Source organism: Dipodomys merriami, unplaced genomic scaffold (assembly GCF_024711535.1).
Source record: "Dipodomys merriami isolate MVZ:Mamm:240054 unplaced genomic scaffold, mDipMer1.0.p SCAF_116, whole genome shotgun sequence".
NCBI lineage: Eukaryota > Metazoa > Chordata > Mammalia > Rodentia > Heteromyidae > Dipodomys > Dipodomys merriami.
The window spans coordinates 936,926-947,288 of NW_027202449.1; the positions used below are offsets into that span (position 1 = coordinate 936,926).

Genomic DNA, 10,363 nt, shown 5'->3' on the forward strand with positions numbered 1-10,363 from the left:
CAGCGTCCTCACAGCACTGGGGGCACAGCCCCACCCACCCTTCTGGGAAGCAAACAGCCTGGTGTGGGTGTGTGTAAAACCAGGGACCGCGTCCTCCGCAAGTGGGTGTCCTAGACCCAGCAGTGCCACTCCCTGTACGGCCCCAGACCTCCATGTACACGTGGGTCTTCTCCAACGCCCCTGGTGCACCGCTGGCTGGCTGGCTGGCACCAGGTTAGCAGGTGTCTGTCCCCACGGTGCTCAGTTCTCTTGCGGTCTAGCTTGTCAAAGTGAGACCTGGTGTGAGTCAGGGCGTCTGGGGCCTTGGGTGTTCCCTCCACTGACCTTCCCAAGCTCCTGGCGGGTCCCATGAAGCAGCTTCCATGCAGTTTTAGTAATGCCTTTATTCACTTAGAGCATTAAATGGGGAAGTGTTTAAGGGTGGCCGTCGGCATGGCTGGTTTTTAAGCAGTATTATAGGAATTGTACTGATGACACAGTAGATACAAGAATCTGATACAACATACACCAGCTAACAGAACAGGCTGAGAATATACATACTGTAACACACACTGGGCGTCCTGTGCTGCTGGGAGTGGGGGGGGGGGGGTGGGGTGGTTTCAGGCGGCTCAGAGGCCCCTCGGCTGCAGGAGTTAGCTCCTCCAGACACATACCTGAAACGAAGACGGACTGGGACTCAGCGGCCCTTACAAAGACGGACTGGGACTCAGCGGCCCTTACAAAGACGGACTGGGACTCAGCGGCCCTTACAAAGGTGAGAAACTTTGCTAACATTCTCACACTTAACATTAAAAAATTGGTAACATTCTCACACTTAACATTAAAAAAAAAAGCTGGGTCCATGGCTTTCAGCCCAGCAGGGAAGTGCTCCCTCCTGGGCCAGGGAGGAGGCCCACTGCAGCCCCATTCCCACAGCCCAGCCCCCGGCTCTCACTGTCTCTGTCTCGGCAAAGCCAGAGCAGCAGGTGGAGAGGTGGTGGGCTGTAACCCCGCCTGGCTGCTGCTGCTGGAGCTGCAAGCTACGGGGGGAGAAAAGGAGCATTAAAATAACTTGAGCTCAGGCCTGGTTTATTGGCAACTTGGGATGCAAAGTATTTTATTTTAAACTTCTAAGATCTGAAAACAAAACAAGCCTAGGTTAAATAACGGTTCTCCAAAGCAGAGCGCTCACACGGAACTCAGGTTTTCTGCTGAAACACAGGAGAACCTCACGGCCCGGTGGGGCCGTTTGAAGGGTCTGTGCAGGTGGACTGCCGATGGCATGTGGGATATCCCTTTTCTTCCTGGGGACGGGCTGTGGTGCCTCACGCCGACAGCAGGGCTCCAAAGGTCTCCTGGGAGGCGTACACCATGTACAGGAACCCGTCCTGGTCCTTCTCGCTCTCGTACACCTCTGAGATGGGCGTGGACACACTCACCATGCTGTGTCCGTTCACCAGGAGGAAGAAAGCCTGGTTGGCATTGAGCTGAAGCCGCCTTCTGTGGGGAGCAGTCAGAAGACAGACACACGGACAGTCAGCAAGGCACGTGTGGACCGGCCTGCCCTCCTCCTCCCCCCCTCACTTTGCCCCAAGACCTTGTCCATGACACCTACGGCTTTGTGAGGAGGGGTATTTTCTTTTTTTTTTTTTTTTGTCGGTAGTGGGGCTTGATCTCTGGGCCTGGGCGCTGTCCCTCAGCTCTTCAGCTCAAGGTGAGCGCTCTGCCATTTGAGCTACAGCGCCACTTCCGGTTTTCTGGTGGTTTACTGGAGATAGGAGTCTCACGGTCTTTCCTGCCCGGGCTGGGTTTGAACCGCGATCCTCAGATCTCAGCCTCCTGAGTAGCTAGGATTACAGGCGTGAGCCACCAGCGCCCGGCAGGAGGGGTATTTTCTGACTGGCTACAATCACTGCTGCGTGCGCGCAGTGTGACAGATGTCTCCTGGCCAGGGTGGGGGGGTGAGGGGAGCTGTCCAGCTAGGCCTGTGTCTGCCTTCTCTCAGCTTGGCTGCACATGAGTAACTTGAAGGGTTTTCAAGAGAAAGAACTAGAAGGGGCCAGGGCTCCAGCGGGACGCTCACAGGGTCACTAGGCTGGCAGGGGCTTTGTCAGAACCAAAGGCAAATGGAGGAATTCCTGGAAGCAGGGACGGCGGCCGGTACCTGATGATCTTAATGAGCTCGCTCATGTTGACGTGGTCTGGCACCAGGAACTTGGTTTTGTCCAGGACTGGCAGCTGCTTCTCACCCTTGTACCGCTCTATTATCACCTAGAGGAGCCAGAGCGGGGTTAAAGCACGGCGCTGACGCGCCACACGGACAAGCTTCTCAGCACCTCGCTGCGCCTGGCTCTTACTGGACAATGACCACACTTGGGCTTGGCCTGTCCCCTGCAAAGCCGCCACCAGGCACAGCCACGCTGCTCCACATCCTGCAGCCCGGAGTTTGGGACCACAAAGTTGTATGGACGCAGGGGCTCAGCGTCAAGCTCTCAGCCCTGCCCCTCCGTGTGGCATTACAGGTGTGTGACACCGGTGGTGGTGAGGGCGCTTCCCATTCCTAGGGAAGCATGGGGTCCGCAGAGAGGCAGGCGTGCACTGGGCTTGGCCTGGCCTGGCCTGCCCGGGCAGGGCTGGGGTGAGGGAGGAGACCAGCCTGGGAGCTGTCCTGCTGAGAACCCACAGGCTGGGGCTGAGCGGTCGCTTTGGCACCCGCTGCTCTTGTTGCCCGCTGCGACCAGCAGGTCCTGGCCATCCTTAGAAACATCTGGAGGTGCTGTCTAGAATTCCCTGGTCCTTTCCCTTGTGAGAGGTACGTCACAGAACTTGGTCGTGTGAGAGGCCGTGGCTCCACTCCTTGGTGGCCAGGCCTTTGCCCTAGGGCATCTGGCAGGCCTGGCCCTCTCCCCGGCTGTGTCAGTGTCAGGAGCGTGGGGAAGGGCAGACACGTTTGTAGAAACAGCATGAAGCTCCAGCAGAGGTGCCACGGGGGCAGGGGCAGAGACTACTGTTCAAGTAGGCCGGTGGCGGGCGTGGGTTTGCTGGGAGCAAGTGGAGGGAGCGGAGCGCGCTGCGCGCAGCCCTGTCCTGGAAGCTCTCGGGCCAGAGCCGGCCGACCCCAACACGAGGACAAACTGTGCAACACCAGAGCAGGCAAAGCGCACGTGTGCTACCTTGCGGCAGCACGCACGCCCCGCCCCCGCCTTGCTTCTCCTCCTCCTAATTTGGAGAAGCCAGTGAGAAAGGAAAACACAAGAGCATCGACAGGGCTTGGGAGTGGAGCCTCTCAGTGACCTGCTACATAGTGGGCTGTTTATCACCAGCCACCCTTGGGTGGCTTCGGTGGCATTTTTTTTGGGGGGGGGGCCTGGTCGTGGGGCCTGAACTCTGGGCCTGGGCGCTGTCCCTCAGCTCTTCAGTTCAAGGCTAGCACTCTACCACCTGAGCCACAGCGCCACTTCTGGCTTTTTTCTTTTTGCTTATGTGGTGCTGAGGAATTGAACCCAGGGCCTCATGCATGCAAGGCAAGCGCTCTACCACTGAGCCACCTTCCCAGCCCCTCGGTGGCATTTTTAACTCGACCCGGTGGGCTCCACCACTCTGCCTGCGGTGCTGCTCCGGCACGGCCTGGCAACACGCCCCAGGCCACGGAGCTCTGAAGCTGCGTCGGGAACGCAAGCCTGGCCGCAGAGGTCACCTGCTCCACACCTCACGCCGAGAGAGGCACGCCTTGCCACCTGACATGCCAAAGATGGCTGGGGACCAAGACGACAGGAGTCAGGTGAGTTCCACCACCAGGCTCTGGGGAGGCTGAGATCGAGGAGGAAAGTCCAAAATAGGCTACGAGGTGGCAGGCTCAAGAGGTAGAGCACAAACGGGGCAAGCAAGTGGAATTCCTGGTTTTAAACCCCAATACCAAGGCGGGCTGGGGGCGGCTCACAGGCTTGGTGTTCTCAGGGCCTCAAAGTCAACACCTAGCACTACAAAAGGAAAAACAAAAAACAACCTGAAGGGGTGACGTTGTCCAAAAAGAAATGATTCTTTCCCTGACTTGCGTAACCCCACTGTACGTCACCTTTATAGTAACGATACAAATGACTAACGTGACTGGCTGAAGGCCGAAAGTTCCCAGGTAAGCAGCTAACGGCGCTGCTGTCTGATGGGTGCTGAGGACCCTGGCTCAGGCCGGGCGGGCAGGAATCACTCACCGGGATCTTGGTGGGGTGCTGCTCCCGGATGAGTCGCACATCCTCTACTCGCTGCTCTGCAAGGGGAGAGGTCATGAGCACCCTGGGCTGGCCTCACCTCAAACCTCAACACTCAAGGCGCAGAGCTCAGAGCCAAGGGCATCCTGCTTGGGAACCAAGAGGCTTCCTGGATCTGCCAGTGCTCGAATGGGCGGTGTAGACCGGTACCGCCACCCCCCACCCCCACCACAGGACGGCTCATTCAGTGTGGCTGCCTCCTGCCAGGACCTGTGAGTGATGGACTGCTTGCAACAAAGCATGCATACATGTGAGCATCTGCACATACACATGTGTGCACATGCGAGTGTATGCAGAAAGGCTTTGGAACTCAAGGCCTCGTTTGCATCGCAGGCTGGCATGCTATCACTTCAGCCACGTGCCCAGCCTGCTTATTTACACACTCATGTATACACATATGTGTATGTATATATTCATATGTGTGTGTCTATATATACATATGTGTGTATATATATACGTATACATACATACATCTATATATGTTTTCTGGTGCCTGTACTCAGGGCCTGGGTGCTGTCTCTGAGCTTTTGTGCTCAAGGTTGGCACAGATGAGCCACAGTTGCATGTCCAGGCTTTTTGGGTTATTCTGTATTCCTAACAACTATACTAGACTCCAGTGTTATACAGGAAAGGTAGGCTTGCACTCATACGGCAAAGTAGAGTCATAACATGCTATGTTCTAACTATTACCAATTGACTCTTCCAGCATCAGTTTCTTTTTTTGCAGGTCCTGAAACTTGAACTCAGGGCTTGGGCTCTGCCCCTGAGCCTCTCTGTGCTCAAGGTGGGCGCTCCACCACTTGAGCCACTTCTGGTTTTCTGATGGTTTATTGGAGATAAAGAGTTTCACAGACTTTCCTGCCGGTGCTGGCTTTGAAACGTGATCCTCAGCTCTCAGCCTGAGTAGCTGGGATTACAGCTGAGCCCCAGGCGCCAGGCTACTTCCAGCTTTTTGGAGTAGTTTACTGGAGATAAGAGTCAGATTACGGGTGAGAGCCGTCAGCGCCCAGCTCATCCGTTTCATTTGGATTAAAACAATGTGCCTTAGCCAGGCAGGCTCCAGTGCTCAGGCCGGTCATCCCAGCTACTCGGGAGGCTGCGGCCTGAGGATCGCGGTTCAAAGCCAGCCCGGGTAGTGAAGTCCGTGAGACTCATCTCCAATGAACCCCCAGAAAACCGGAAGTGGCGCCGTGGCTCCCGTGCACCGTAGTCTGCAAGTGCCCCTCTGTCGGGCCGGTCCCGCAGGCTGGGGCTCGGCCGCGCGCCCCCCCCCCCCCGACCCCGGCCTCGCGCCGGGGCCCCTCGGGCTGGAGCGGCGGGGCCCGGGCGCCCGCCCGGCTCTGACCTCCGAGACGCCCGCAGGGCCGGGGGGCCCGGGGTCCGCGCCCCCACCCCCGGCCCGGCCCGCGCGCCCGCGGCGGCCGTTCCAGCGCCGCCCAGAACGCCGCCGCCGGGCGGGGCGGTTGGGCGACCCCCACCGGGCGGCCCGGCCCGGCCCCGCGGCCCAGGCCCCCGGCGGCCGGCGGGGCTCCGCGCAGGCTGCGGCCGGCCCCGGGCCCGGTCCGCGGGACACCCGGCTCCCCGCGGAGGCGAGCGCGGCCCGCGCCCCCGGCCCCGGCGTCCCGCGCGCCCCCGGCGTCCCGCGCGCCCCCGCCCGCCGCCGCGCCGTCGCCCACCGAAGGTGCGGCGCTGCTTGAAGGTCTTCTCCGAAGGCATGGTGCGGGTCTGCGAGGCGGCGGGTCCGGCGGCGGCGACGGCGTCTCCCCTTGTGTCTCCTCCGCCCGCAGCGGGGTCAGGTGACCAACGTCGCGTCGCCGGGGGCGGGCGGGGCCGGGCCGCGGCGGCGGCCATGGCGGGCGTGGCGGAACCCGGGAGTCGCGCGCCGACGCGGGGGGGGGGGGGGAGGGGGGCGCCGCGCATGCGCCGCGGGGGCCTTGCCCGCGCCTCCTCCTGCAGGGGCCGCGGGGCCCGGGGTTCGGTCGGCGCGCGTGCGCGCGCGGCCGGCCTCCATCCAGGGCGGGGTGGGGTGCAGGCGGGCGGAGGGCCGCCCGCGACCCGTGCTGAGGGCCCGGGTGGCGGAGGACCGGCCCCGCGCAGCGTGCCTCCCGTTCGGAAACCCCAGCCTCGCGCCCCAGGGGGCGTGGCCCGGGCCGGACCGCCGCCCCGGCTGCCTCCTGCGACCCCGGGGGCAGCAGGCTGGTCTTAGACCTGGGGCACCCGAAGATCAGCCCGATCTTGCAAATCAATGGTTGCCTCAGTCAATAAAGAGAGGAACGGTCTGGCCCTCAAAGTGGGAGGGGGGGCTTTGCAGTTCTGGGTGTCCTCGTACAAGTTCCAAAGGTGCACCTTTGGTTCGGGGTGCCGGGCCTACTGCGTGATGTGGGGTCCCCACACCACACGCTCTGGCTTTATTGCTTTGTACCGAGTACCTGGCACGTGCTTACTACCGTTTTGGAGGTGGCTCGCTCTTCTGGACCGTACTACCGTGGCGCCTAAGTGTGGACGCATGGCGACAGCTGTCTAGGCCTAAGAACTTCTTGGTAAGAGATGGGCACTTTCTATAGCACTGCTCTGTAACAGGGGCATCTCAGGGCCGATGTCACTGCTGTGGGGTCCGGGCGATGAGAAAGGCAAAGGAGGGGCTAGAGTTCTTCCCCTGGTTCATGGCCACGGTTGCTTTTTGTGATTTTGAGTTACTAACGTCCACATTTGCAAAGCTGCTTTAATTCTACCCCATCCAAAACCTAGGGAACCCCGCCCCCCCATCCCTGTACGATTTTGGGAAAAACCCCAAAGGAACCCCATGAGCATCATCTCCACCGGACAGAGAGAAGACCGAGGTGACGAACCGAGCGCACCAACTTCTGTTCACAGCCCAGTCTCCCGGAAATCACCAGTGGAAAGGGGCCCGGGCCCCAGTCGGCTGGGGTGTCCAGCGGGGTCACCGGTGGTCCTCCCTCGGTCCTGAGACGCCCAGGCGGTAGGAAGCTGGTCAGGCCACAGATAGGGAAGCCCGGGGCGTCATCACGCCTTGGGCCAGCTTTGACCTCCGTGGAGGGCTGACCTCAGCCTGAGGTTAGCCAGAGGAGCCCAGTGCGGGATTTGGGAGGTGCTTACCATAAAGAGGTGGCCGTCGGTCTCAGGCTGGGTCTGGCGGGCAGGGGTTCCTCTTGGGGCCCAGTCTGGATTCCTACAGGACCCAAGAGAAACAAATCGCAGCCACCCCAAGGCCCAGGCCGTGGGCAGACCCGACCCCTTGGGCGTGGCTGGCTGGGGTGGGTTAAAGATGTGCGCGCCAGTCCCAGGGCTGCGCTTTTCCACTCCTGCCCGGTGCTTTACCACCGGAGCCACTGTTCATTGGAGACGGGAGTCTCACGGACTTCCCTGCCCGGGCTGGCTTTGAACCGCGATCCTCAGATCTCAGCCTCCTGAGTAGCCAGGATGACAGGCGAGAGGCACCGTGCCCAGTTCATCACTGGCCCAGGCCGGCCCCGAACCGGGGACCCTGTCCTTCGGCCCCTCCTGGAAGGCCAGACGCACGCGTTTTCCCGCAGGTCAGGGATGACGCCACAGCCGCAGGCTGCGTCCCGCCGCGCGCACGCCCTGCTCTGTGTAAACTGAGGCCGGATGCTCGGCCCGAGGCCGTGCCCGCCACTCTCAAGATGGCTGGCGAGCGGCGCCGGAGACTCGCTGGGCTCCGCAGCCTCCGCCGCTCGTCCCGCCCCCCTCCCTTTGTGATTGGAATAGCCGGTTCGCCGGTTTTGTTTTCTGAGCGTCTATTGGCCAGGCGTCCGCGGTGTCATGACGTCACCCCTGCTCTTTAGAAGTAAATAAACAAGGCTTGCTCAAGAGCCGCGGGGGCGGAGCGGGCCGGGGCTCCGGGGCTCCGGGATGCGGTCGGGGTCGGGTCCCGGCCGGGCCGTCCGCGCGGCGCGGGTTGCTTCATTTCCCTCCTGGCCGCGGTGACCCGCGCCTCCCGCGGGCGCCACGTCCCGCACGGCTGGGTGGTGGCGGGGCACCGCGGTTCACCTCCAAGAACACTTCGGAAGCCAGCACCGGGAAAGCGCGGCCCGCCCCGGCCCCGGTCCCCGCCCCGGCCTCCGCCCCGCCCCCGGCCCCCGCCCCGGCCCCGGTCCCCTCGTCCCCCCTCGGCGGGCGCCGTCCCCGGGCTTTGCGCTCGGGCGGGGCTGGCGCTCCGCGGCTTGAGCACCGCTCTTCTTTTAGCTTCTTTTATAGCTGGAAACGAGTCTCACGGCCTTTCCTGCCCGGGCGGGCTCCGAACCGCCATCCTCAGCCCTCGGCCGCCTGAGTAGACGGGGTTGCAGGCCCGAGCCGCGGGCGCCCCACTGCAGCTCCTCCCGGCTGGGGCTGGCGGAGGCGCGGGGGGCGGGCGGGGCCCTTCCCCGGTCCCCGCGGCCCCCTGTCCTGGGCCAGGTCCCCTTTAGAGGACTTGAATACGCTTCAGACCGAAACGCGTCCCCGAAGTGGCTCCTCCCCGCGGCCACGCCGGCTCCCGGGCCGGGGAGGGTCTGGCCCGGCGCCCCACCCCGCCCCTCCCGCCCCGTCCGGGTCTCCGAGGCTCTGAGCTCTCCTGCACTAAAACAGCAAGGAAAAGCTTTTTCTGGAAGTTTCTTTCGGTGTTTCTCTCCTGGCTCCCTTCAGTTTTTTGTTTTTTATGTGGTGCCGCCCGTGGCGCGCAGAGATGCAGGGATGCAGGGATGCCCGCCCCCCCGCGCCCCGCACCCCCGCCCTCCCGGGGCCCGCCCCCCGCCCTCCCGGGGCCCGCCCCCCCGCGCGCCCCCCCCGCGCCCCGCCCCCCCAGCCCCGCCCCCCCCCAGCCCCGCGCCTCCCGCGCCCTCACCGCCGGAGCTCCCTACCCGTTTAGTCTTCGGAGCTGCACACACACGTCCGCCACTAAGCCGTGCACACAGGCTCGTGTAACCTTGCTTCCACGGATGGGAGCCTAGCCAGCCCCCTGCAAACGTTCTCCTGAGACCCGAACCACCGCCCTCGCCAGGCGACCGCACGGAGGGCGCGTCTCGGCCCCGCCAGGCCACGGCAGGTGCGCCTCCCCCGGTGACGCGTTCGCGCCGCTCTGCTCCTCCCTCGTTGGAGTCTCCCCAGGGCCGGTTGGACTCCACCAGCCGGTGGGTTCGGGTGCTTCCTCCTCCAGCCGTTGAACCGTCTGATCCCCGCTCCGATGCTGGGGCTGAACTCCGGGTCTGGGGCGTTGCTGGGCTTTTCTGCTCCGGGTTGGCACCCTACCCATCAGGCCCTGGCCGCAGTGAGCGTCTCGGCCCGTCTCAGCCACGCGCCTGACATCTCCCTGTAGTTCTTTCGTGCGTGTCTGTGCTGGTCGTGGAACTTGAACTCAGGGCCGAGTCACTGCCGCTGAGCCTTTTGCTCTCAAGGCTGGCGGTCTTACTACTTGAACCGCAACTCCATTTCCAGCCTTCTCGGTAGGGAGTTGGACTTTCCGTGCCCCGGCCGGCTCCGAACCGGGATCCTCAGATCTCAGCTTCCCGAATAGCTAGAGTTGCAGGGGCCACCTTCTTTTCACATTTTGAGACAAGGACTGTGTACGTGAGCCTGGGCTGGCAGGAGTGCGCCCTGGGCCCCGTCTGACTCACACACAGCCGGGCGGGGGGCCCGATCCGGCGGGGGCCGGATTGCGTTCACTGCTCGAAGGTCTCAGGCCAGCCGTGCAGGCCGCCGCGGCCCAGCGCAGGGCTGAGGCTCCCTCACCGCGGGCCTTTGCGGTGGGGAGCGAGTACGGCGTACGGGAGGGACACGCGGAGCAGCGCCGGCCGCCCTCCCTGGATCGCGACGATGGGAGCCGGCGTCCCCCCGCCCGCCCGCCGCGCCCGGCTCCGGCCGCACGACCCCGCTCCTAGGAGCGCACAGGTGCGGCCGGCCGGGAGCCTCCAAGTGCCGCTGGGCGGAACGGCCGCCCAGGAGCCTCGTTAGCGCAGTAGGTAGCGCGTCAGTCTCATAATCTGAAGGTCGTGAGTTCGAGCCTCACACGGGGCATCCGCAGCGTTTTTGCCTCCAGCCAACGGTAACCTCATTTTCCCGGGGGGTTCGGGTGCGACGCCACCGAGTGTGCCGCAGGACCGGCC

General features: G+C 63.2%; 3 protein-coding genes, 1 long non-coding RNA gene and 1 other non-coding gene across 5 annotated transcripts in view; 2 read left to right on the forward strand and 3 right to left on the reverse strand.

Moving 5' to 3' along the window:
* Positions 1–10,363, reverse strand: part of LOC138822812 (uncharacterized) — a 302,929-nt gene that overhangs the window by 102,575 nt on the left and 189,991 nt on the right. The window lies entirely within an intron of this gene.
* Positions 1,068–6,110, reverse strand: LOC138822847 (microtubule-associated proteins 1A/1B light chain 3B). The gene is made up of 4 exons (XM_070015801.1): positions 5,921–6,110; positions 4,188–4,243; positions 2,144–2,250; positions 1,068–1,479 (listed from the first exon to the last, which is right to left on the reverse strand). The coding sequence occupies exons 1-4, from the start codon at positions 6,093–6,095 to the stop codon at positions 1,305–1,307; spliced, it is 513 nt and encodes a 170-aa protein (XP_069871902.1). The 5' UTR covers positions 6,096–6,110; the 3' UTR covers positions 1,068–1,304.
* LOC138822849 (uncharacterized) lies at positions 7,146–10,172 on the reverse strand. Its single transcript, XR_011370641.1, has 3 exons — positions 9,122–10,172; positions 7,362–7,434; positions 7,146–7,232 (listed from the first exon to the last, which is right to left on the reverse strand). It is a non-coding gene; the product is annotated as an uncharacterized lncRNA (long non-coding RNA).
* On the forward strand, positions 7,686–9,032 carry LOC138822799 (proline-rich protein 2-like; the record flags this gene model as incomplete). Its single annotated transcript, XM_070015725.1, has 3 exons — positions 7,686–7,798; positions 8,095–8,554; positions 8,907–9,032. Coding segments are annotated over exons 1-3 (699 nt in total), but the record flags the coding sequence as incomplete, so codon positions are not given.
* Positions 10,202–10,274, forward strand: Trnam-cau (transfer RNA methionine (anticodon CAU)). Its single transcript has one exon. It is a non-coding gene; the product is annotated as a tRNA-Met (tRNA).

What these genes read in the sequence shown, in the direction of transcription:
- LOC138822847 (XM_070015801.1), bottom strand. Translation starts at nt 6,095, where the DNA reads ATGGCCGCCGCCGCGGCCCGGCCCCGCCCGCCCCCGGCGACGCGACGT. An exon ending in CAAGCAGCGCCGCACCTTCG is followed by an intron (nt 4,244 to 5,920) that starts GTGGGCGACGGC and finishes CTCCCCTTGCAG; the next exon opens with AGCAGCGAGTAGAGGATGTG. An exon ending in GAGCTCATTAAGATCATCAG is followed by an intron (nt 1,480 to 2,143) that starts GTACCGGCCGCC and finishes TGCTCCCCACAG; the next exon opens with AAGGCGGCTTCAGCTCAATG.